Here is a 27,620-nt window from a genome sequence, read left to right as displayed (position 1 = left end):
CCCGCCACAAAAGTCTACACCATCACAGACGGCTCCAGTCAGCAGGAGGCAACGGTTCCGTCAGATGGTGACAGACTACATGTCTTGCCCTCTTGCTGTACTCCCAGACGGCTCTTCCCCTTTCAAGTTTTGGGTCTCAAAGCTGGATACATGGCCAGAGCTAAGCCAGTATGCATTGGAGGTGCTGTCTTGCCCTGCGGCCAGTGTATTATCGGAACGTGTCTTTAGTGCTGCAGGTGGTGTACTAACTGACCGTCGCATGCGACTATCCTCCGATAACGTTGACCGGCTTACTTTCCTGAAAATGAACAAGGCCTGGATCTCGCCGGAATTTGCCACTCCTCCTCCTGATTGAATAATTAGGTCACTGTATACGTTATCCAGGTCTCCTGTTGTGTTCATCTTTCTACCACCTGAACTTAAATTCCTGGGCTCCAACACCGCCAGTTGAGGCTCAGACGTGCCGTCTGCACAGTCAAAACATACGACCCAGTGTTATTGGGTTTCAGTAACGTCAGCTGATCCCCAGCTGTGTAGCCGGCAATGTGTCATGCGACCGCCACGCTGACACAACAACTGAAATGTAAGGGAATCTGTCCCCCCCCCCCCAAGGCGTTTGTTACTGAAAGAGCCACCTTGTGCAGCAGTAATGCTGCCCAAGGAAAAGGTAGCTATTTTTGTTTAGCTCCTTGCACACGCAGAACTTAACACTTATAAAATGTGTCCACTGATACCGTAAAACCGTCCCGGAGGTGGGACTTTCCTTCGTAATGTGACGCAGCCCAGCCGTCATTCCTACCCCCCCGGCGCCGCGCACCGGCTCCTCAGCGTTGTTTTATTCCGTCCTGGAGCCTGCGCTGTTATGTTATCCCGTGGCCAGGCACACTTAGCGCTGCCCGTCTTCTGGCATCATTTGGTGTCTGGATGGCTGCGCCTGTGCGGCCGCGCTGGCAGAGAGCCCGCCTCGCAGTGTCTTCTGATTTAATCCCACTGGGGGCCTGGGATCCATGGACATGCGCAGTGCATATCTGAACCTCCACCTCTCACTCATTTCCCTATGGCTTCTTCAGACTGTTCGGTGTCAGCTGGTCCCTAACAGCATGCCACGGCCGTGACACCGCACAGTCTGAAGAAGCCATAGGGAGATGAGTGAGAGGTGGAGGTTCAGATATGCACTGCGCATGTCCATGGATCCCAGGCCCCCAGTGGGATTAAATCAGAAGACACTGCGAGGCGGGCTCTCTGCCAGCGCGGCCGCACAGGCGCAGCCATCCAGACACCAAATGATGCCAGAAGACGGGCAGCGCTAAGTGTGCCTGGCCACGGGATAACATAACAGCGCAGGCTCCTTGACGGAATAAAACAACGCTGAGGAGCCGGTGCGCGGCGCCGGGGGGGTAGGAATGACGGCTGGGCTGCGTCACATTACGAAGGAAAGTCCCACCTCCGGGACGGTTTTACGGTTGCAGGGGACACATTTTATAAGTGTTTAGTTCTGTGTTTGCAAGGAGCATGATGAAAAGAGCCACCTTTTCCTTTTGCATCTTTTGTGCTGCACAAGCTGGCTCTTTCAGCTACAAACGCCTTGGGGGGGGGTTAAAGGTTCCCTTTCGACTTTCTCAGGCTTCGGCCTACATTGTGTTCCTCTGCTTTTCCACCTGTCCCTGGGCTCCAACACCGCCAGTTGCCGTCCAGAAGTGCTGTACGCACAGTCAACAGTCCCTCCTCTGTTATTGGGGTTCAGTAACGTCAGCTGTTCCCCTGCTGTGTGTGTGGCAATCCCTCCTACCTCCTCCTACCTCCTCCAACCTCCTCCTCCTCCACCTGCCCCTGGGCTCCAACACCGCCAGTTGCCGTCCAGAAGTGCTGTACGCACAGTCAACAGTCCCTCCTCTGTTATTGGGGTTCAGTAACGTCAGCTGTTCCCCTGCTGTGTGTGTGGCAATCCCTCCTACCTCCTCCAACCTCCTCCTCCTCCACCCGTCCCTGGGCTCCAACACCGCCAGTTGCCGTCCAGAAGTGCTGTACGCACAGTCAACAGTCCCTCCTCTGTTATTGGGGTTCAGTAACGTCAGCTGTTCCCCTGCTGTGTGTGTGGCAATCCCTCCTACCTCCTCCTACCTCCTCCAACCTCCTCCTCCTCCACCTGCCCCTGGGCTCCAACACCGCCAGTTGCCGTCCAGAAGTGCTGTACGCACAGTCAACAGTCCCTCCTCTGTTATTGGGGTTCAGTAACGTCAGCTGTTCCCCTGCTGTGTGTGTGGCAATCCCTCCTACCTCCTCCAACCTCCTCCTCCTCCACCCGTCCCTGGGCTCCAACACCGCCAGTTGCCGTCCAGAAGTGCTGTACGCACAGTCAACAGTCCCTCCTCTGTTATTGGGGTTCAGTAACGTCAGCTGTTCCCCTGCTGTGTGTGTGGCAATCCCTCCTACCTCCTCCAACCTCCTCCTCCTCCACCCGTCCCTGGGCTCCAACACCGCCAGTTGCCGTCCAGAAGTGCTGTACGCACAGTCAACAGTCCCTCCTCTGTTATTGGGGTTCAGTAACGTCAGCTGTTCCCCTGCTGTGTGTGTGGCAATCCCTCCTACCTCCTCCTACCTCCTCCAACCTCCTCCTCCTCCACCTGCCCCTGGGCTCCAACACCGCCAGTTGCCGTCCAGAAGTGCTGTACGCACAGTCAACAGTCCCTCCTCTGTTATTGGGGTTCAGTAACGTCAGCTGTTCCCCTGCTGTGTGTGTGGCAATCCCTCCTACCTCCTCCAACCTCCTCCTCCTCCACCCGTCCCTGGGCTCCAACACCGCCAGTTGCCGTCCAGAAGTGCTGTACGCACAGTCAACAGTCCCTCCTCTGTTATTGGGGTTCAGTAATGTCAGCTGTTCCCCTGCTGTGTGTGTGGCAATCCCTCCTACCTCCTCCTACCTCCTCCAACCTCCTCCTCCTCCACCCGCCCCTGGGCTCCAACACCGCCAGTTGCCGTCCAGAAGTGCTGTACGCACAGTCAACAGTCCCTCCTCTGTTATTGGGGTTCAGTAACGTCAGCTGTTCCCCTGCTGTGTGTGTGGCAATCCCTCCTACCTCCTCCTACCTCCTCCAACCTCCTCCTCCTCCACCTGCCCCTGGGCTCCAACACCGCCAGTTGCCGTCCAGAAGTGCTGTACGCACAGTCAACAGTCCCTCCTCTGTTATTGGGGTTCAGTAACGTCAGCTGTTCCCCTGCTGTGTGTGTGGCAATCCCTCCTACCTCCTCCTACCTCCTCCAACCTCCTCCTCCTCCACCTGCCCCTGGGCTCCAACACCGCCAGTTGCCGTCCAGAAGTGCTGTACGCACAGAGCCAAACACCTCGCCAATGTGTTAGTGGGGTTCAGCACCGCCAGCTGTTCCCCTGCTGTGTATACGGCAACGTGTACTGCGACCGCCACGCAGGCACAACAAGTTAAATGTAAGGGAACCTGACCCCCCCCCCCCCCAGGCGTTTGTTACTGAAGGAGCCACCTTGTGCAGCAGTAATGATGCAAAGGGAAAAAGTGCCTCTTTTCGTGATGCTCCTTGCACATGCGGAACCTAACAGTTATGAAATGTGTCCCCTCACAGCGTTAAACCGTCCGGTAGGTGGAACTTTCCTTTGTCGTGTGACGCAGCACAGCCATCATTTTTACCCCCTTGGCGCCGTGCGCCGCCTCCTCAGCGTTGTTTTAATCTGTCCCGGAGCCTGCGCTGTTAGGTTAGCCCTTGGCCATGCACACATGTTGCGCTGCCCGTCTTCTGACCTCATTTGGTGTCAGGCTGGCTGCGCCTGTGCGGGTGCGCTGGCCGAGATCCCGCCTCGCAGTGTTGTCTAATGTAATCCCACCGCGGGCCTGTGATCCGTGCCCGTGCGCAGTGCATATCCTCTCCTCTCACTCCCCTCCCTACGGCTTCTTCAGACTGTGCGATGTCAGCTGGTCCCTAATACCATGCCACGGCCGTGACACCGCACAGTCTGAAAAAGCCGTAGGGAGGGGAGTGAGAGGAGAGGATATGCACTGCGCACGGGCACGGATCACAGGCCCGCGGTGGGATTACATTAGACGACACTGCGAGGCGGGATCTCGGCCAGCGCACCCGCACAGGCGCAGCCAGCCTGACACCAAATGAGGTCAGAAGACGGGCAGCGCAAAATGTGTGCATGGCCAAGGGCTAACCTAACAGCGCAGGCTCCGGGACAGATTAAAACAACGCTGAGGAGGCGGCGCACGGCGCCAAGGGGGTAAAAATGATGGCTGTGCTGCGTCACACGACAAAGGAAAGTTCCACCTACCGGACGGTTGAACGCTGTGAGGGGACACATTTCATAACTGTTAGGTTCCGCATGTGCAAGGACCATAATTAAAAGAGCTAAGTTTACCTTTTCCAGCATTAGTGCTGTACACAATGGCTCTTTCAGCTACAAACGCCTGGGGGGGGGGGGGTTAAAGGTTTCCTTTCAACTTGCTCGAGTGCAGGCTTCGGCCTACACTCCGCTCCCCCTGCTCCTCCTGCTGACCCTGGGCTCCAACACCGCCAGTTGGGGCCCGGTACTGCTAGCTGCACAGAGAAAAACACCTCGCCAATGTGTCAGTGGGGTTCAGCACCGCCAGCTGTTCCCCTGCTGTGCAGCCGGCATCGTGTCCTGCGACCGCCACGCAGACACAACAGACCCAAAGCTGCCGCCAGTGCAGGCTTCGGCCTACACTCCCCTCCCCCTGCTCCTCCTCCTCCTGCTCCTCCTCCTGCTGTCCCTGGGCTCTAACACACCGCCAGTTTTTGCCCAGATGTGCTAGCTGCACAGAGAAAAACACCAGCCAATGTGTCAGTGGGGTCCAGCACCGCCAGCTGTTCCCCTGCTGTGCAGCCGGCAACGTGTCCTGCAAAAGCCACGCAGACACAAGAACTGAAATTGAAGGGAACCTGTCCCCCCTCCCCCAGGCGTTTTTACGTTATCCAGCCACCTTGTACAGCGGTAATGCTGCATGTGTGCAAGGTGGCTCAGAAACGTATTCTCCTCGCACATGTGGAACTGAAAACACGTCTGCAATGTGTCCTCTGTGTGACCATTTAACCGTCCCGGTGGTGTGACTTTCCTTTGTAATGACACGCTGCAACCCCCTTGGTAGCGCTGCCCGTCTTCTGGCATCATTGTTTGGCTGCCTGCGCCTCTGCGGCCGCCCTGACCCACACAACGCCCCTCGGTGTCTTATTTATTGGGACTGCGAGGGTGTGATTGATGGGCAGGATCAGTGCATCAGTTCGCCTGTCCCTCCTCTCCTTCCGCCTTCTTCGGACTGTGCGGCTTCATGGCCGTGGCATGCGATAAGGGATCAGATGACGCCGCACAGTCTGAAGCGGGTGTAAGGACCCGAGTGTGAGAGGCGAACATATGTGCTGCGCCAGGCCCTGAATCCCAGCCCCGCAGTGTTTTAACAATGTTAAGACACTGCGGGGCTGGGATTCATGGGCATCGCGAACCGCACCGGCCGACATTACATGATGCCAGAAGATGGGCAGCGCTAACGGCGCTAGGCCAGGGGATAACACGACAGCGCAGACTCCTGTACAGCAAATAACAACGCTCGGGAGGCTGCACCCAGCACCAAGGTGGGATTCTTGACACCTGTGCTGCGTCTCATTACAAAGGGAACTCTCGCCTCCATTACACAGTTTGACTGTCTAAAGGGCTAAATGTTATACGTGTTCCATTCAGCGTGTGCAAGGAGAAAAATTACAAGAGCAACCTTTGACTTGCGCAGCACTGCTGCTGCATAAGCTGTGGCTCTTCTACTTTGTAACCCCTGAGGGGGGGTTAAAGGTGACTTTTGAAATCGGTTCAATTAGGCTTCGGCCTACACTCTGCTCCACCTGCAGAGCCCGGGCTCCAACAACGCTAGTTGCTGTCCGGAAGTGCTGGCTGCACAGAGCCAAACACCTCGCCAATGTGTCAGTGGGGTCCAGCACCGCCAGCTGTTCCCCTGCTGTGTAGCCGGCAACGTGTCCTGCAAAAGCCACGCAGACACAACACACCCAAAGCTGCCGCCTGTGCAGGCTTCGGCCTACACTCCCCTCCCCCTGCTCCTCCTCCTCCTGCTCCTCCTCCTGCTGTCCCTGGGCTCTAACACACCGCCAGTTTTTGCCCAGATGTGCTAGCTGCACAGAGAAAAACACCAGCCAATGTGTCAGTGGGGTCCAGCACCGCCAGCTGTTCCCCTGCTGTGCAGCCGGCAACGTGTCCTGCAAAAGCCACGCAGACACAAGAACTGAAATTGAAGGGAACCTGTCCCCCCTCCCCCAGGCGTTTTTACGTTATCCAGCCACCTTGTACAGCGGTAATGCTGCATGTGTGCAAGGTGGCTCAGAAACGTATTCTCCTCGCACATGTGGAACTGAAAACACGTCTGCAATGTGTCCTCTGTGTGACCATTTAACCGTCCCGGTGGTGTGACTTTCCTTTGTAATGACACGCTGCAACCCCCTTGGTAGCGCTGCCCGTCTTCTGGCATCATTGTTTGGCTGCCTGCGCCTCTGCGGCCGCCCTGACCCACACAACGCCCCTCGGTGTCTTATTTATTGGGACTGCGAGGGTGTGATTGATGGGCAGGATCAGTGCATCAGTTCGCCTGTCCCTCCTCTCCTTCCGCCTTCTTCGGACTGTGCGGCTTCATGGCCGTGGCATGCGATAAGGGATCAGATGACGCCGCACAGTCTGAAGCGGGTGTAAGGACCCGAGTGTGAGAGGCGAACATATGTACTGCGCCAGGCCATGAATCCCAGCCCCGCAGTGTTTTAACAATGTTAAGACACTGCGGGGCTGGGATTCATGGGCATCGCGAACCGCACCGGCCGACATTACATGATGCCAGAAGATGGGCAGCGCTAACGGCGCTAGGCCAGGGGATAACACGACAGCGCAGACTCCTGTACAGCAAATAACAACGCTCGGGAGGCTGCACCCAGCACCAAGGTGGGATTCTTGACACCTGTGCTGCGTCTCATTACAAAGGGAACTCTCGCCTCCATTACACAGTTTGACTGTCTAAAGGGCTAAATGTTATACGTGTTCCATTCAGCGTGTGCAAGGAGAAAAATTACAAGAGCAACCTTTGACTTGCGCAGCACTGCTGCTGCATAAGCTGTGGCTCTTCTACTTTGTAACCCCTGAGGGGGGGTTAAAGGTGACTTTTGAAATCGGTTCAATTAGGCTTCGGCCTACACTCTGCTCCACCTGCAGAGCCCGGGCTCCAACAACGCTAGTTGCTGTCCGGAAGTGCTGGCTGCACAGAGCCAAACACCTCGCCAATGTGTCAGTGGGGTCCAGCACCGCCAGCTGTTCCCCTGCTGTGTAGCCGGCAACGTGTCCTGCAAAAGCCACGCAGACACAACACACCCAAAGCTGCCGCCTGTGCAGGCTTCGGCCTACACTCCCCTCCCCCTGCTCCTCCTCCTCCTGCTCCTCCTCCTGCTGTCCCTGGGCTCTAACACACCGCCAGTTTTTGCCCAGATGTGCTAGCTGCACAGAGAAAAACACCAGCCAATGTGTCAGTGGGGTCCAGCACCGCCAGCTGTTCCCCTGCTGTGCAGCCGGCAACGTGTCCTGCAAAAGCCACGCAGACACAAGAACTGAAATTGAAGGGAACCTGTCCCCCCTCCCCCAGGCGTTTTTACGTTATCCAGCCACCTTGTACAGCGGTAATGCTGCATGTGTGCAAGGTGGCTCAGAAACGTATTCTCCTCGCACATGTGGAACTGAAAACACGTCTGCAATGTGTCCTCTGTGTGACCATTTAACCGTCCCGGTGGTGTGACTTTCCTTTGTAATGACACGCTGCAACCCCCTTGGTAGCGCTGCCCGTCTTCTGGCATCATTGTTTGGCTGCCTGCGCCTCTGCGGCCGCCCTGACCCACACAACGCCCCTCGGTGTCTTATTTATTGGGACTGCGAGGGTGTGATTGATGGGCAGGATCAGTGCATCAGTTCGCCTGTCCCTCCTCTCCTTCCGCCTTCTTCGGACTGTGCGGCTTCATGGCCGTGGCATGCGATAAGGGATCAGATGACGCCGCACAGTCTGAAGCGGGTGTAAGGACCCGAGTGTGAGAGGCGAACATATGTGCTGCGCCAGGCCCTGAATCCCAGCCCCGCAGTGTTTTAACAATGTTAAGACACTGCGGGGCTGGGATTCATGGGCATCGCGAACCGCACCGGCCGACATTACATGATGCCAGAAGATGGGCAGCGCTAACGGCGCTAGGCCAGGGGATAACACGACAGCGCAGACTCCTGTACAGCAAATAACAACGCTCGGGAGGCTGCACCCAGCACCAAGGTGGGATTCTTGACACCTGTGCTGCGTCTCATTACAAAGGGAACTCTCGCCTCCATTACACAGTTTGACTGTCTAAAGGGCTAAATGTTATACGTGTTCCATTCAGCGTGTGCAAGGAGAAAAATTACAAGAGCAACCTTTGACTTGCGCAGCACTGCTGCTGCATAAGCTGTGGCTCTTCTACTTTGTAACCCCTGAGGGGGGGTTAAAGGTGACTTTTGAAATCGGTTCAATTAGGCTTCGGCCTACACTCTGCTCCACCTGCAGAGCCCGGGCTCCAACAACGCTAGTTGCTGTCCGGAAGTGCTGGCTGCACAGAGCCAAACACCTCGCCAATGTGTCAGTGGGGTCCAGCACCGCCAGCTGTTCCCCTGCTGTGTAGCCGGCAACGTGTCCTGCAAAAGCCACGCAGACACAACACACCCAAAGCTGCCGCCTGTGCAGGCTTCGGCCTACACTCCCCTCCCCCTGCTCCTCCTCCTCCTGCTCCTCCTCCTGCTGTCCCTGGGCTCTAACACACCGCCAGTTTTTGCCCAGATGTGCTAGCTGCACAGAGAAAAACACCAGCCAATGTGTCAGTGGGGTCCAGCACCGCCAGCTGTTCCCCTGCTGTGCAGCCGGCAACGTGTCCTGCAAAAGCCACGCAGACACAAGAACTGAAATTGAAGGGAACCTGTCCCCCCTCCCCCAGGCGTTTTTACGTTATCCAGCCACCTTGTACAGCGGTAATGCTGCATGTGTGCAAGGTGGCTCAGAAACGTATTCTCCTCGCACATGTGGAACTGAAAACACGTCTGCAATGTGTCCTCTGTGTGACCATTTAACCGTCCCGGTGGTGTGACTTTCCTTTGTAATGACACGCTGCAACCCCCTTGGTAGCGCTGCCCGTCTTCTGGCATCATTGTTTGGCTGCCTGCGCCTCTGCGGCCGCCCTGACCCACACAACGCCCCTCGGTGTCTTATTTATTGGGACTGCGAGGGTGTGATTGATGGGCAGGATCAGTGCATCAGTTCGCCTGTCCCTCCTCTCCTTCCGCCTTCTTCGGACTGTGCGGCTTCATGGCCGTGGCATGCGATAAGGGATCAGATGACGCCGCACAGTCTGAAGCGGGTGTAAGGACCCGAGTGTGAGAGGCGAACATATGTGCTGCGCCAGGCCCTGAATCCCAGCCCCGCAGTGTTTTAACAATGTTAAGACACTGCGGGGCTGGGATTCATGGGCATCGCGAACCGCACCGGCCGACATTACATGATGCCAGAAGATGGGCAGCGCTAACGGCGCTAGGCCAGGGGATAACACGACAGCGCAGACTCCTGTACAGCAAATAACAACGCTCGGGAGGCTGCACCCAGCACCAAGGTGGGATTCTTGACACCTGTGCTGCGTCTCATTACAAAGGGAACTCTCGCCTCCATTACACAGTTTGACTGTCTAAAGGGCTAAATGTTATACGTGTTCCATTCAGCGTGTGCAAGGAGAAAAATTACAAGAGCAACCTTTGACTTGCGCAGCACTGCTGCTGCATAAGCTGTGGCTCTTCTACTTTGTAACCCCTGAGGGGGGGTTAAAGGTGACTTTTGAAATCGGTTCAATTAGGCTTCGGCCTACACTCTGCTCCACCTGCAGAGCCCGGGCTCCAACAACGCTAGTTGCTGTCCGGAAGTGCTGGCTGCACAGAGCCAAACACCTCGCCAATGTGTCAGTGGGGTCCAGCACCGCCAGCTGTTCCCCTGCTGTGTAGCCGGCAACGTGTCCTGCAAAAGCCACGCAGACACAACACACCCAAAGCTGCCGCCTGTGCAGGCTTCGGCCTACACTCCCCTCCCCCTGCTCCTCCTCCTCCTGCTCCTCCTCCTGCTGTCCCTGGGCTCTAACACACCGCCAGTTTTTGCCCAGATGTGCTAGCTGCACAGAGAAAAACACCAGCCAATGTGTCAGTGGGGTCCAGCACCGCCAGCTGTTCCCCTGCTGTGCAGCCGGCAACGTGTCCTGCAAAAGCCACGCAGACACAAGAACTGAAATTGAAGGGAACCTGTCCCCCCTCCCCCAGGCGTTTTTACGTTATCCAGCCACCTTGTACAGCGGTAATGCTGCATGTGTGCAAGGTGGCTCAGAAACGTATTCTCCTCGCACATGTGGAACTGAAAACACGTCTGCAATGTGTCCTCTGTGTGACCATTTAACCGTCCCGGTGGTGTGACTTTCCTTTGTAATGACACGCTGCAACCCCCTTGGTAGCGCTGCCCGTCTTCTGGCATCATTGTTTGGCTGCCTGCGCCTCTGCGGCCGCCCTGACCCACACAACGCCCCTCGGTGTCTTATTTATTGGGACTGCGAGGGTGTGATTGATGGGCAGGATCAGTGCATCAGTTCGCCTGTCCCTCCTCTCCTTCCGCCTTCTTCGGACTGTGCGGCTTCATGGCCGTGGCATGCGATAAGGGATCAGATGACGCCGCACAGTCTGAAGCGGGTGTAAGGACCCGAGTGTGAGAGGCGAACATATGTGCTGCGCCAGGCCCTGAATCCCAGCCCCGCAGTGTTTTAACAATGTTAAGACACTGCGGGGCTGGGATTCATGGGCATCGCGAACCGCACCGGCCGACATTACATGATGCCAGAAGATGGGCAGCGCTAACGGCGCTAGGCCAGGGGATAACACGACAGCGCAGACTCCTGTACAGCAAATAACAACGCTCGGGAGGCTGCACCCAGCACCAAGGTGGGATTCTTGACACCTGTGCTGCGTCTCATTACAAAGGGAACTCGCGCCTCCATTACACAGTTTGACTGTCTAAAGGGCTAAATGTTATACGTGTTCCATTCAGCGTGTGCAAGGAGAAAAATTACAAGAGCAACCTTTGACTTGCGCAGCACTGCTGCTGCATAAGCTGTGGCTCTTCTACTTTGTAACCCCTGAGGGGGGGTTAAAGGTGACTTTTGAAATCGGTTCAATTAGGCTTCGGCCTACACTCTGCTCCACCTGCAGAGCCCGGGCTCCAACAACGCTAGTTGCTGTCCGGAAGTGCTGGCTGCACAGAGCCAAACACCTCGCCAATGTGTCAGTGGGGTCCAGCACCGCCAGCTGTTCCCCTGCTGTGTAGCCGGCAACGTGTCCTGCAAAAGCCACGCAGACACAACACACCCAAAGCTGCCGCCTGTGCAGGCTTCGGCCTACACTCCCCTCCCCCTGCTCCTCCTCCTCCTGCTCCTCCTCCTGCTGTCCCTGGGCTCTAACACACCGCCAGTTTTTGCCCAGATGTGCTAGCTGCACAGAGAAAAACACCAGCCAATGTGTCAGTGGGGTCCAGCACCGCCAGCTGTTCCCCTGCTGTGCAGCCGGCAACGTGTCCTGCAAAAGCCACGCAGACACAAGAACTGAAATTGAAGGGAACCTGTCCCCCCTCCCCCAGGCGTTTTTACGTTATCCAGCCACCTTGTACAGCGGTAATGCTGCATGTGTGCAAGGTGGCTCAGAAACGTATTCTCCTCGCACATGTGGAACTGAAAACACGTCTGCAATGTGTCCTCTGTGTGACCATTTAACCGTCCCGGTGGTGTGACTTTCCTTTGTAATGACACGCTGCAACCCCCTTGGTAGCGCTGCCCGTCTTCTGGCATCATTGTTTGGCTGCCTGCGCCTCTGCGGCCGCCCTGACCCACACAACGCCCCTCGGTGTCTTATTTATTGGGACTGCGAGGGTGTGATTGATGGGCAGGATCAGTGCATCAGTTCGCCTGTCCCTCCTCTCCTTCCGCCTTCTTCGGACTGTGCGGCTTCATGGCCGTGGCATGCGATAAGGGATCAGATGACGCCGCACAGTCTGAAGCGGGTGTAAGGACCCGAGTGTGAGAGGCGAACATATGTGCTGCGCCAGGCCCTGAATCCCAGCCCCGCAGTGTTTTAACAATGTTAAGACACTGCGGGGCTGGGATTCATGGGCATCGCGAACCGCACCGGCCGACATTACATGATGCCAGAAGATGGGCAGCGCTAACGGCGCTAGGCCAGGGGATAACACGACAGCGCAGACTCCTGTACAGCAAATAACAACGCTCGGGAGGCTGCACCCAGCACCAAGGTGGGATTCTTGACACCTGTGCTGCGTCTCATTACAAAGGGAACTCTCGCCTCCATTACACAGTTTGACTGTCTAAAGGGCTAAATGTTATACGTGTTCCATTCAGCGTGTGCAAGGAGAAAAATTACAAGAGCAACCTTTGACTTGCGCAGCACTGCTGCTGCATAAGCTGTGGCTCTTCTACTTTGTAACCCCTGAGGGGGGGTTAAAGGTGACTTTTGAAATCGGTTCAATTAGGCTTCGGCCTACACTCTGCTCCACCTGCAGAGCCCGGGCTCCAACAACGCTAGTTGCTGTCCGGAAGTGCTGGCTGCACAGAGCCAAACACCTCGCCAATGTGTCAGTGGGGTCCAGCACCGCCAGCTGTTCCCCTGCTGTGTAGCCGGCAACGTGTCCTGCAAAAGCCACGCAGACACAACACACCCAAAGCTGCCGCCTGTGCAGGCTTCGGCCTACACTCCCCTCCCCCTGCTCCTCCTCCTCCTGCTCCTCCTCCTGCTGTCCCTGGGCTCTAACACACCGCCAGTTTTTGCCCAGATGTGCTAGCTGCACAGAGAAAAACACCAGCCAATGTGTCAGTGGGGTCCAGCACCGCCAGCTGTTCCCCTGCTGTGCAGCCGGCAACGTGTCCTGCAAAAGCCACGCAGACACAAGAACTGAAATTGAAGGGAACCTGTCCCCCCTCCCCCAGGCGTTTTTACGTTATCCAGCCACCTTGTACAGCGGTAATGCTGCATGTGTGCAAGGTGGCTCAGAAACGTATTCTCCTCGCACATGTGGAACTGAAAACACGTCTGCAATGTGTCCTCTGTGTGACCATTTAACCGTCCCGGTGGTGTGACTTTCCTTTGTAATGACACGCTGCAACCCCCTTGGTAGCGCTGCCCGTCTTCTGGCATCATTGTTTGGCTGCCTGCGCCTCTGCGGCCGCCCTGACCCACACAACGCCCCTCGGTGTCTTATTTATTGGGACTGCGAGGGTGTGATTGATGGGCAGGATCAGTGCATCAGTTCGCCTGTCCCTCCTCTCCTTCCGCCTTCTTCGGACTGTGCGGCTTCATGGCCGTGGCATGCGATAAGGGATCAGATGACGCCGCACAGTCTGAAGCGGGTGTAAGGACCCGAGTGTGAGAGGCGAACATATGTGCTGCGCCAGGCCCTGAATCCCAGCCCCGCAGTGTTTAAACTATGTCAATACACTGCGGGGCTGTGATTCATGGGCATCGCGAACCGCACCGGCCAACATTAAATGAGGTCAGAAGATGGGCAGCGCTAACAGCGCTAGGCCAGGGGATAACACGACAGCGCAGACTCCTGTACAGCAAATAACAACGCTCAGGAGGCTGCACCCAGCACCAAGGTGGGATTCTTGACATCTGTGCTGCGTCTCATTACAAAGGGAACTCGCGCCTCCAACACAGTTTGACTGTATAAAGGGCTAAATGTTATACGTGTTTCATTCAGCGTGTGCAAGGAGCGAAATTAAAAGAGCAACCTTTGACTTGTGCAGCACTACTGCTGCATAAGCTGTGGCTCTTCTACTTTCTAACCCCTGAGGGGGGGTTAAAGGTTACCTTTGAAATTGGTTCAAGTAGGCTTCGGCCTACACTCTGCTCCCCCTGCAGAGCCCGGGCTACAACACCGCTCGTTGCTGTCCGGAAGTGCTGGCTGCACAGAGCCAAACACCTCGCCAATGTGTCAGTGGGGTCCAGCACCGCCAGCTGTTCCCCTGCTGTGCAGCCGGCAACGTGTCCTGCAAAAGCCACGCAGACACTTGCTCTTGTACCTTCTGCTCCACATCCTGGTTCCAGTACCGTCAGCTGGTTCCGGGCAGAGCCTTTGGCTTAGGTGCCTCCCTCTGGGTATCCGAGTTCCACCAACGTCAGGTGGTCCTTGGTAGTGCTTTCAGGCACGGGTACCTCCTGCTTAGTAACCGGGTTCCAGTAACGTCAGCTGGTCCTCGGTAGTTCCATTGGCTCTTGGACCTTCGGCTACCCATCCGGGTTCCAGCACCGTCAGCTGGTTCTCGGCAGTGTCTTTTGCTCTTGTACCTTCTGCTCCCCATCCTGGTTCCAGTACCGTCAGCTGGTTCCGGGCAGAGCCTTTGGCTTAGGTGCCTCCCTCTGGGTATCCGAGTTCCACCAACGTCAGGTGGTCCTTGGTAGTGCTTTCAGGCACGGGTACCTCCTGCTTAGTAACCGGGTTCCAGTAACGTCAGCTGGTCCTCGGTAGTTCCATTGGCTCTTGGACCTTCGGGTAGCCATCCGAGTTCCAGTTCCATCAGCTGGTTCTCGGCATTTTCTCAGCCTTCTTGTACCTTCTGCTACATTTCCAAGTTCAAGAGACTAAACACGATGACCCGGAAGAACACCCCTAAGATGACGACGACACCAGAGACGACAACCACCGTGATGACGACGACCCTGGAGACGATGACCCTGAAGACCACCCCGATGACGACGACCCCGGAGACCACCCCGATGACGACGACCCCGGAGACGACGACCCTGGAGACGACGACGACCTGGAAGACCGAGAAGCAGAAGAACAAGAGGCTGCAGAACAAAGAGCAGAAGGACATTAAGCATAACACAAAATATCAGAGCAAAAAAATATTATGTAAATTATAAGCAGAAGAAGACTAAGCAGTGTATGGGGGTGAGTCCGTTCCTCCTCGTGGTGCCCCTGGATAAAGCCTGATGCTGCAGGCCAAACTGAACGCGGACAAATGTAACTGTTTTGTGACAGGCAGAACGGAAGGTGTAATCTTCAAACTTTTATAGATAACAACTACGGGAATGCCTGTCACAAATAAGAATATGATGAAGAAGTTGAATATGATGAAGATAATAGTAAAATAAAAAGAATATGAACAATGTAACCCAAAAAATAATAGGTAGAAGATGAAGAAGAAGATGAATAAGGTGAAGAAGTTGATGTCAAAGAAGCTGATGATGAGGATAATTAAGAAGAAAGCGTGGGAGAAGTAAAAAAGAAGGTGAAGGGCGTGGAAGTAGTGAAACATCAATATCTGACATAAAAAAAAAAAAAATAACATAGTCAAATTCTTTCTAACGCCGAACTTCTTAAAAAAAAATTAAAAATCCTGCTATTCTATTACATTGGGCTAAACCTCTGTCCCTTTAATATCTCCGCCACGTCCCCCAATACATCCTACATTATTCTTAGTTGTTTTCCTTCATGTAGAATGAACCTACAAGTTTATAAAGGGTTTATTTTAATTCCGATATTTTCGTCCCATTGACTTGCATTGGGATCGGGTATCGGTATCGGATTGGATCCGATATTTTGACGGTATCGGCCGATACTTTCCGATACCGATACTTTCCGATATCGGAAAGTATCGCTCAACACTAGTAGTTAGTTCTCCGGCTGTGACGAGGTGTCTAGGGAGTGACAGGAACATCCCACGGCTTCTTTTAGTGTTGTGTTAGGTTCAGGAACTGCAATCAGTACAGGTACCACCTCCTCCAGAGCTCGTCCCATGTTGCTCCTTAACCACCAGACCATAACACTTTACCTAAATTGCCTTCCTCTTCTGATTTGGTTCCGTTGTTTTTTCATCATGTGGTTCATTTGCATAGTATTCCGGAGAATATTGTGTCCGACAGAGGTTCTCAGTTTGTTTCTAGGTTTTGGCGGGCCTTTTGTGCTAGGCTGGGCATTGATTTGTCTTTTTCTTCCGCATTTCATCCTCAGACAAATGGCCAGACCGAGCGAACTAATCAGACTTTGGAAACTTATTTGAGATGCTTTGTGTTTGCTGATCAGGATGATTGGGTGGCTTTCTTGCCATTGGCCGAGTTTGCCCTTAATAATCGGGCTAGTTCGGCTACCTTGGTTTCACCCTTCTTTTGTAATTTTGGTTTTCATCCTCGTTTTTCTTCAGGGCAGGTTGAGCCTTCTGATTGTCCTGGTGTGGATTCTGTGGTTGACAGGTTGCAGCAAATTTGGGCTCATGTGGTGGACAATTTGGTTTTGTTTCAGGAGGAGGCTCAGCGTTTTGCTAACTGTCGTCGGTGTGTTGGTTCCCGGCTGCGGCTTGGGGATTTGGTCTGGTTGTCTTCCCGTCATGTTCCTATGAAGTTTCTTCCCCTAAGTTTAAGCCTCGGTTTATTGGTCCTTATAGGATTTCTGAGATTATCAATCCAGTGTCTTTTCGTTTGGCCCTTCCGGCCTCTTTTGCCATCCATAATGTTTTCTATAGATCTTTATTGCGGAGATATGTGGTACCAGCTGTTCCCTCTGTTGATCCTCCGGCCCCTGTGTTGGTTGATGGGGAGTTGGAGTATGTGGTTGAGAAGATTTTGGATTCTCGTTTTTCGAGGTGGAAGCTTCAGTGCCTTGTCAAATGGAAGGGTTATGGCCAGGAGGATAATTCTTGGGTTTTTGCCTCTGATGTCCATGCTGCTGATTTGGTCTGTGCCTTTCATCTGGCTCGTCCTGATCGGCCTGGGGGCTTTGGTGAGGGTTCGGTGACCCCTCTTCAAGGGGGGGTACTGTTGTGAATTCTGCTCTTGGGCTCCCTCCGTGGTTGTTAGTGGTAGTGCAGGTGTCCCTGGATTGCAATCCTGGGCAGGTGTCTCTGCTGATTGCAGCTCTGAATGGACTATTTAGGTCTGCAGGATTCATTAGTCATTGCCAGTTGTCAATTGTTCTTGGAGGGATTGCATCTCTGTCTGGCTCCTCATGCCCTGCTATCAATTCAGCTAAGATAAGTGTCTGGTTTTTTGTCCCTGCAGCATACTTGCAGTGTGCTTTACTGTTCAGTGCAATTTATTGTGTTTTTGTCCAGCTTAGACTTTGGATTTTTCTGTCATGCTGGATTCTCTGGAGATGCAGATATACATTCTATGTCTTTAGTTAGATGTAGATTATAGTATTATCTGCTGTGGATGTTTTTTAGCATTTTAATACTGACCGCTTAGATTTCTGTCCTATCCTTTTCTATTTAGCTAGAAGTGCCTCTTTTGCTAAATCCTGTTTTTCTGCCTGCGTACGTCCTTCCTCTTAACTCACAGTCAATATTTGTGGGGGCTGTCTATCCTTTGGGGCTCTGCTCTGAGGCAAGATAGAATTCCCATTTCCAACTTTAGGGGTATTTAATCCTCCGGCTGTGTCGAGGTGTCTAGGCCTTGTTAGGTACACCCCACGGCTACTTCTAGTTGTGGTGTCAGTTTAGGGTTACGGTCAGTACAGGTACCACCTACTCCAGAGATAGTCTCATGCGGCTCCAGGGTCACCGGATCATAACACACTCCTTTGTTATTATAGCTGTGTGCTTAGGGTCATTGTCTTGTTGGAAGGTGAACCTTCAGCCAAGTCTGAGGTCCAGAGCACTCTGGAAGAGATTTTCATCCAGGATATCTCTGTACTTGGCCACATTCATGTTTCCTTCAATGGCAACACCCCCATAGTATGATGTTGCCACCACCATGTTTCACTGTTGGGATTGTATTGGGCAGGTGATGAGCAGTGCCTGGTTTTCTCCACACATACTGCTTAGAATTATCACCAAAAAGGTCTATCTTCATCTTTATCAGACCAGAGAATCTCATTTCTCATAGTCTGGGAGTCCTTCATATATTTTTTAACAAACTCTATGGGGCTTTCATGTGTCTTGCACTGAGGAGAGGCTTCCGTTGGGCCACTCTGCCATAAAGGCCCGACTGTTGGAGGGCTGCAGTGATAGTTGACTTTGTGGAACTTTCTCTAATCTCCCTACTGCATCTCTGGAGCTCAGCCACAGTGATCTTGGGGTTCTTCTTTACCTCTCTCACCAAGGCTCTTCCCACGATTGCTCAGTTTGGCTGGACGGCCAGGTCTAGGAAGACTTCTGGTGGTCACAAACTTCTTCCTTGAGTACTGCAGAAATTCTGTTGTAACCTTGGCCAGATCTGTGCCTTGCCACAATTCTGTCTCTGAGCTCCTTGGCCAGTTCCTTTGACCTCATGATCCTCATTGGGTCTGACATGCACTGTGAGCTGTGCGGTCTTATATAGACAGGTGTGCGCCTTTCCAAATCAAGTCCTATCAGTTTAATTATACACAGCTGGACTCCAATGAAGGAGTGGAACCATCTCAAGGAGGATCACAAGGAAATGGACAGCATGTGACTTACATATGAGTGTCTGAGCAAAGGGGCTGAATACTTATGGCCATGTGACATTTCAGTTTTGCTTTTTAATAAATTTGCTAAGATTTCTACATTTCTGTTTTTTTTCAGTCAAGATGGGGTGCAGAGTGGACATTAATGTAATGAACTTTACTGTATTCACCAAATGGCTGCAATGAAACAAAGAGTGAAAAAATGTAAAGGCGTCTGAATACTTTCTGTACCCACTGTATATACATTATATATATTTTTTTCTTTATTTTGCACTATAAACATGTAATTGTGAATGGAATAATGTTTCTTACCATTTTTCCATTCAAAAAGATTTGATGATCACTACAAACTGCCTTTTTGCTAAAACAAATTGCGACTTATGAAGATGTTTTTCCAGCACATTAATCAGTCGCCCAAAAACTGTTTTTTTTGTGATTTGCAGATCAGTTATGGATCCACCGATCGCTCCTTATCTGATAGACGCCTCTATCCACATGTTTTCCGAACAACACAAAATCACCACATCCACAATATGGCAATCACCAAACTGTTGAAGCATTTTGGCTGGACCTGGGTTGGGATTTTAGTCTCAGATGATGATAATGGAGAGAATGAACTGCAGATACTAACAAAGTACATGAGAGAACATGGGATCTGTGTGGCCTTCACCATAAAACTTAAAAGGAATATAGATTTGTATGATAATTTAGCAGTTTTTAAGTATCCAAAAGTCAGTATCATCATCATTTGTGGGACCTTCTCTTATGAGGTAAATGTAATAGAGCACTTCGCTTCTCTGTTTATTGACAAAACTTTCATCTTTCCACCATTCTGGGTCTCCAGTTACATCATTAATGATGAAGACTTTCCAGTATTGAATGGAAGTCTAGTAGTGGACATTTCATCACAACCTTTCCCTGCTGTGGAAGACATTGTGAAAAACTACAGGAAAATTCCCATCATAACCCAAAATAAGGAATTTTTGAAAATATTAGATTCGATATCAGAGAATGGAGATAAAGATTCCTTCATTTCAGTCAATTGGACAGAGTCCGATCATTATGGTTCGGTTGAGTTTACTGTGCCAAGTGTAAGGAATTACCTCTCATCAGGGTTTTCTCCGAGATTATATTATGCAGTAGAAGTTCTGGCTAAAGCTCTACATGAAATGCTCTTATTCGTAAAAGAAAAATATCAAGAAAATTCCACAACCAGATTTCTACAATACACACGGAAGCTACAGCGCTTCCTCCAAATGGCGAAGACTTCACCGGATCCAATGAAGCCTACATATTACTTCAATGAACAAGGGGAAGCTGTCCATTCATATAAGATAACAAACTGGATATTTACTGATAATCCCGGTCTTAGGGTTGTGCAAAATATCGAAGTAGGACATTTTACCCCATGGGCGGTCAGTGGCCAAGAGCTTCACATGAACACCCAGTCTATAACATGGAAACACGCAAAGGTGAGAAGCGTTATATTCTATATGTGATCATATACAGCCTCTGTCATTCCCTTTACCATCAATGTGAATTCTGTATGTAAACTCATATATTTACATATAATTCATCTACATAATTTCTTTACTTTATAATTCATTGCCTGTATTTCTGTTTTAGTCTGACAGAACAAATCCAAAATTAAAATCATACACCCCCGAAAAACTGAAAATAATGATAAAAGCAAGATCGAGAATGTAGGAGCCCAAGTGATGGTAATAGGGATGGAGAGTAGAGAAGAGCGAACTTGATCGGGTCCCTGTTTATTCGGCAAGCTCTAGCGCTTGTAATGTACCTGCTAAAATGTAGAAACAATAAGTGCCACCTATTAGGCTGGGGTCACACTTGGCGTAAGACAATACGCCACGTATTATACGTCCGTACTACGGCCGTAATACGGAGAAATGTTCCCAAAATATTGATCCGTAGGCAGGGTGTGTCAGCGTATTTTGCGCATGGCATCCTCCGTATGTAATCCGTATGGCATCCGTACTGCGAGATTTTCGCGCAGGCTTGCAAAACCAACATCTAATGGATTTATGTGCTCAAATGTTCGGGAAAACATATATACAGTATATATATATATATATATATGTCATTGAGACACATATATATATTCTGTATTTATATTTCATTCTGCGCGATATCTGTGAAAAGCCGGTAATTCAATTGCCGGCTTTTCATTTCTCCTGCACAAACCCGACATGATATGAGACATGATTACATACAGTAAACCATCTCATATCCCCTTTTTTTTGCATATTCCACACTACTAATGTTAGTAGTGTGTATGTGCAAAATTTCAGCGCTGTAGCTGCTAAAATAAAGGGTTAAATGGCGGAAAAAATTGGCGTGGGCTCCCGCGCAATTTTCTCCGCCAGAATGGTAAAGCCAGTGACTGAGGGCAGATATTAATAGCCAGGAGAGGGTCCATGGTTATTGGCCCCACCGTTGCTAAAAACATCTGCCCCCAGCCACCCCAGAAAAGGCACATCTGGAAGATGCGCCTATTCTGGCACTTGGCCACTCTCTTCCCACTCCCTGTAGCGGTGGGATATGGGGTAATGAAGGGTTAATGCCACCTTGCTATTGTAAGGTGACATTAAGCCAGATTAATAATGGGGAGGTGTCAATTATGCCACCTATCCATTATTAATCCAATTGTTTGAAAGGGTTAAAAAACACACACACACATGATTTAAAAGTATTTTAATGAAATAAACACAGCGGTTGTTGTAATAATTTATTGTTCTCTCAATCCATTTCCAGGCCCTCGCTTGGCAAAATAATAAACGCACAAGATACATACCTTCTGGTGAACCGTCACGTCCCACGAAGTAATCCATCTGAAGGGGTTAACTAATATTACAGGCAGGAGCCCTGCTAATGCAGCGGTGTGCTCCTGCTTGTAATTCCCCGGCGAATGAATGAAATGTAGGTCATTGACCTACATTTCCTTCAGTCGCGGTGATGCGCCCCCTGGTGGATGTCCTCATATGACCTGGAGCGTGGGAAAAGTTCCCAGGCTGCAGTTCATGAGAACATCCAGCAGGGGCGCATCACCGCGACTCAATGTAAGTACAGATCCAGCTTTCCTTTCAGCACCCGGGGATTACAGGCACGAGCGAGTGGTTTAATCGCAGCTCCTGCCTGTAATATTAGTTACCCCTTCAGATGGATTACTTCGTTGGACGTGATAGGACATCAGAAGGTATGTATCTTGTGCGTTTATTATTTTGCCAAGCGAGGGCCTACAAATGGATTGAGAGAGCAATAAATTATTACAACAACCGCTGTGTTTATTTCATTAAATACTTTTAAATCATGTGTGTGTGTGTGTTTTTTAACCCTTTCAGACAATTGGATTAATAATGGATAGGTGTCATAATTGACGCCTCCCCATTATCAATCTGGCTTAATGTCACCTTACAATAGCAAGGTGGCATTAACCCTTCATTACCCCATATCCCACCGCTACAGGGAGTGGGAAGAGAGTGGCCAAGTGCCAGAATAGGCGCATCTTCCAGATGTGCCTTTTCTGGGGTGGCTGGGGGCAGATGTTTGTAGCCACGGGGGGCCAATAACCATGGACCCTCTCCTGGCTATTAATATCTGCCCTCAGTCACTGGCTTTACCATTCTGGTGGAGAAAATTGCGCTGGAGCCCACGTCAATTTTTTCCACCATTTAACCCTTTATTTTAGCAGCTACAGCGCTGAAATTTTGCACATACACACAACTAACATTAGTAGTGTGGAATATGCAAAAAAAAAGGGGATATGAGATGGTTTACTGTATGTAAACCATGTCTCATATCCTGTCGGGTTTGTGCAGGAGAAATGAAAAGCCGGCAATTGAATTACCGGCTTTTCTATAGAACACGGCTGCGTATTTCTTGAAAGTCACACTGCTGGTCCGTGTGGAATCCGTATTTTTCTCGCCCCCATAGACTTTCATTGGTGATTTTTTTGCACAATACGCTGACAAAAGCAGCATGCTGCGATTTTGTACGGCCGTAGAAAGCCGTATAATACTGAACCGTAATATACGGCTAATAGGAGCAGCCCCATTGAGAATCATTGTGCCGTATGTAATGCGAGTTTTACGGATGTAGTTTCTGCGCTCTTACGTCCGTAAAACACGCATGTGTGACCCCGGCCTTAATGTGCAAAAAGGTGGGGTGTTAATCACGGTTGATGATGGTCAGTGAGACAAAAACCGAGGAAAAAACCTACCCAGGATAAAAAGGATTCAACCTGCAGTAGCCGGGATAAGAATCTACAAGACTACAAGAAATACCTTCATGAGGCAAAAACCTGTGCTCCGATAGATTGAGCCTAGTCCCCAAAGACACGGCAGTATAATCCTGTCTGCATGGAAACAGAGTAGTATAACATATATGGCAGCATGATGTTACTGCCAGTAATGGTCAAATACAGAGAAATCCATGGTGAGAAGAAAATAAAAGGAAACCTTCTCACCCAATCAGATGACCGTATGGAGGGGGGTAGTAAATCTTGTTTTGTAGATTGATCCTCAGTCAATTTGTGGAACAGACAATACCCTGTCGGTCCCTATGGGGCTAGCAATGGCCTATTCCTCAGACTCCCGCCCTGACAAGGGCAGTCCACATCTACCCCTGTGCTAAACATGCCTTGCGCGCTCCCTCAGGTGGTGTCCCAATGTCCAACGCGTTTCATTCTAGCATAATCATCAGGGGAATCGTATGTAATAGGAGATTAAGTGCTATAGAGACCTGTGGCCCCTCCACTCTCTATCCTAGTCTGCAGAGAGTGAAAGGAAGGACAGGGCTGACGTAAATAGGAGATGGTGCTCAGAGAAAACTCACCATTTCCTGTCTAAAGCAGACGTAAAAAGTTCTGATAGTTAGGTAAAAAGACAATGTGGAAGCAGCCAAGGTGCGGCTCATATGTTGTCATATTGGACTAGTAACACAAGTGTGAAAAAATAGATGCGTGCAGTTAAATGTCTACATGTTTTTAGTTTTCAGCATGTTTTCTACTTTTTTAACAAAATTCAATTACCATATATACTCGAGTATAAGCCGACCCGAATATAAGCCAAGACCCCCTAGTTTTGCCACAAAAAACTGGGAAAACGTATTGACTCCAGTATAAGCCTAGGGTGGGAAATGCAGCAGCTACTGGTAAATTTAAGAAATAAAAATAGATACCAATAAAAGTAAAATTGATTGAGTAATCAGTACGTTAAATGTTTTTGAATATCCATATTGAATCATTAGCCCCATAAGATGCTCCATACAAAATACGCCCCATATAATGCTCCATAAAGTTTATGACGGGTCCCATAAGATGCTCCATACAAAAATGTGCCACATATAATGCTGCACAAAGGTTAATAATGGCCCCATAAGATGCTCCATAGAATAATAAGCCCCATATGCTGATCCATAAAGGTTGATGGCCCCCTTAACATGCTTCATAGCATAATATGCCCCATATGCTGCTCCATAAAAGTTGATGGCCCCATAGGATGCTCCATAGAATAATATGCCCCATGTGTTGCTCCATAAAGGTTGATGGCCCCATAAGATGCTCCATAGCATAATATGCCCCATATGCTGCTGCTGCGATAAGAAAAAAAAAAGACATACTCACCTCGGTGGAATGGGAAAAGGTGAATATCGCATGGCTCCCTCCCCCGTTCTACTCACCCCATCCTGGCACGTTCTCTCTGCAAGTCCCTGCTTCTCTGCACTGACAGCGTATTCCTGTGTTCAGTGGTCACATGGTACCGCTCATTAAAGTAATGAATATGCATGCCGTGCCTATGGGAGTGGAGTCGTGTCCATATTCATTACTTTAATGAGCGGTACCACGTGACTGCTGAACACAGGAAGAGCTGCAGGCACCAGAGACCATCTGAGAAGAAGGGAGATGCAGAGACTGCACCGGGAGGGTGAATATGATGTGACAGCCGCCACTCCTGCTGATCCCCCTCTGATCCCTGGGACAATTCTCGAGTATAAGCCGGGAGGGGCACTTTTCAGCCTAAAAAAGGGTTCCTACAATAGCTCCTACAATATTGCACAGTATTCATGCCGTGACATGTTCAGATGTGAAATTCTAGCAAGCTCACCTGCTCTGACTGACACATATTACAGATTTTATTGTTATTGGAGCGCCCCCACTGCCGCAGGGCCGAGGGGCACCCGGTTCCGGGCCTCTGAGTCTCTGCTCTGATGGGGTGTCACGGTGGCTAGACCCGGTCCGTGACCCTGCCGTGGGGCGCACAATAAAGGTGAAGGTCTGAGATGATGATGTTGTTGTAGTGCGGTGCAGTAAATAACGAGGACACCAGGTTGCAGTCTCTTTACCTCTTTACTGAAGGTTTTAGAGTCCTCAGTCCAGAGCGCTGTCAACAGGGCTGTTTGAGACCGGCCGGTCCAAAGGCACATCAGGAGTTCTCTTTACAGGTGGGAATCAGTGTCTACCTTCTAGCGCTGTGTGTTGTAGTCCTTCCCTGCTGAGCCCCCAGGATAGTCCTCACAACTGTTCCTGTCTGTCTGATGTTCGTTCTCTCCGTCCCCCAGGTGATATGGTAGGACGCACCCATATGACGGGGTAGGCCTGGAGTTCTTCCGGGACCCTAGAGTCGCCCCTCTCCCACAGCTGCCTCCGTTGTCTGCTTAGGTGTTAAGTGAGACAGCCAACCTGTAATTGGCTGTCCGGCCGTGGTTTGCAGTAGTACATAGAGTCTCTTACTTGCTCGGCGTTCCGGCCACCGACTGTTTGCGCCTCAGAAGGATGTTGCCTCGGTCTAACAGCACGACTCCTTCTGGTCCTAATTCCTCTTTACTGTATTCCCGTTGTTCACTGGTTAGTTCTGCTCTTAGGAGTCTGCCAGGATCCCATCCCTGACAGGTCCTCTCACTCGCTCTTCCCAGTTACTTCTCTCCCTGTCTTCCTGTCCAACCCCCAGTTTTACCAGAGTGTGAGGAGTGGCCTAGTAGATAGAACCACTCCCCCTGGTGGCCGGAGTGTGAAGTGTAGTGTGAGTGATACCTGGTCAGAGAAACTCCTTTAGTGCAATCAGACGTAATATCACTCCCCTTAGCGGCAGAGCGACATTACTGCAACGACCAGGACTCTGGGGCGCTGCACTCCCCCCGGTTAAATCCAGTACTCCCGGACTGGGAAAACAAGAACAACAATACATGTTAACAGAAAACACACAAAATTTTTAAATAGCATAAACAATTAAACATAACAGTGCTTCCCTTTAGGGGAGGTGAGGACTCTTGAACGTTGCGAAAGTTAGGTCATGCACAGTTTATGACTCTCAGTTCAGTGGTTGAAACAGCGGGGACCCCGGGTAAACAAAGGGGTCCCCCTTTTTAAAGTTTTTGAGCAATTCACCGTCCATTACTCTATTGTCCATTTTAAAACCTGTAACAAAAGATATGCACACAAACATTTTCAACTAAATAGCAGCCCTTATTAATACCTCCAAGTTTTGTAGCAGAGGGGAGTTTGATTTTGAGTGCTGCGTGTGGACCTTCGCAGCGCAGGGGTTGCTACTGGCCTAACAGGGCCCACTATGCTTGCTACCGCTGGTGCAGTGCACTGTCTTCTAGCTACACTTCTAGTGAGTCTGGGTAGCACTGGCAGGTTAGGGCTCTCAGAGCTGCTGCTATCAACAGTGGGTACGGCAGATTCACCGATAGCAGAGGGAGGATTTGCCGGTTCAACGGTTGGCATGGCATCTTCAGGTAAGGCTTGTTGAGGTTGCGGGGCCGGATGATCTGGTACCACCATTGTTTCTGGTGGGTCCGGCTGTGGAAACATTAGATCAGGTACCACGATGGCCTGATTTATCTGAGTCCGGGACTGGGGAAAGTCACCAAGGACGGTATGGATCATCTCCTTTTCCACCGGCGGGGAGATTCCTGGGGCCGTGTCCCTCTCTCTCAACTTATCGGGGCAGACCTTAAGGTGATCCCTGGATACCGCTGTCGAGGTCTCCCCTCTGTCCTTGCTGATGAGACAGACCTTCTTGTTATCGAAATCGGATGGCAGGATGGTATACGGTTCCGCTTCCCATTGGTCATCGAGCTTGTGTAGTCTCCTCTTTCGTTTAAGTACTTGCTCACCAGGTGACAGGGGAGTCGCAGGAGCGTGCTGGTTGTAGTCCCTTTCTTGTTTTTGCCTAGCCTGGGCGAGACTTCTTTCCACGCACTCCTGTACTTTGCGGTACCTTCGCTGCCTTTCTGCATCCCAATCTGCATCCGGTGAGGTATCTTCGGGGACTAGGACCCCCATGTCCAGATCAACGGGTAACTGGCTAGGCCTTCCCCTCATTAGGTACGCTGGAGTACAGTTGGTGGAATTTACTGGGATGTGATTGTAGATATCCACCAAGTCAGGCAACTTTGTCGGCCACAGATTCCGTTCCTCCACAGGCAAGGTCTTCAATAAATCGATTACCACTTGGTTCATCTTCTCGCACATCCCGTTGGTTTGAGGATGGTACGGTGTGGTTCTGATCTTCTTACACCCATACAGTTGGCAGAATTCTTGGAACACTTCTGCTTCGAATGCAGGTCCCTGATCGGTCAGTACCTTCTCTGGGTAGCCATGGGGCCTACAAAAGTACTGCTGGAAGGCCCTGGCGGCAGTCCTGGCCGTTAGATCCTTGACAGGTACAACCACCAAAAACCTGGAGTAGTGGTCCATGATGGTAAGGGCGTAGATATAGCCTGACCGGCTAGGTGTCAGCTTCACATGATCCAGTGCGACCAGTTCGAGCGGCCGTTTGGTGATGATAGGCCGCAGGGGAGCCCGTTGACTGTCACGGTCCTTCCTGCGCAGACTACATGGACCACACTCCCGACACCACTTCTCAATGGTTCTCTTCATGCCAATCCAATAGAACCTCCCTTGGAGTAGCCTTTCTAGCTTCCTCCATCCGAAGTGTCCGGCTCCATCATGGTAGGCCCCCAGAACCATGGGCGCATCTCGCCTTGGCACCACTATCTGCCACACCAATTCATGAGTACGTGGGTCAATGCTCCTCCTGCACAGCTTGC

At 51.2% G+C, this 27,620-nt stretch overlaps 1 protein-coding gene across 1 annotated transcript in view; it reads left to right on the top strand.

Annotated features, from left to right (window-relative positions):
• Positions 1 to 27,620, top strand: part of LOC143801257 (vomeronasal type-2 receptor 26-like) — a 225,353-nt gene that overhangs the window by 137,683 nt on the left and 60,050 nt on the right. Inside the window, exon 3 of the mRNA XM_077281237.1 lies at positions 18,989 to 20,017. Coding sequence (XP_077137352.1) covers positions 18,989 to 20,017 — 1,029 coding nt within the window. The remainder of the gene's footprint in view (positions 1 to 18,988; positions 20,018 to 27,620) is intronic.

Source organism: Ranitomeya variabilis, chromosome 1 (genome assembly GCF_051348905.1).
Source record: "Ranitomeya variabilis isolate aRanVar5 chromosome 1, aRanVar5.hap1, whole genome shotgun sequence".
NCBI classification, from domain to species: Eukaryota; Metazoa; Chordata; class Amphibia; order Anura; family Dendrobatidae; genus Ranitomeya; species Ranitomeya variabilis.
This window is presented reverse-complemented; position numbering and strand designations above follow the sequence as displayed.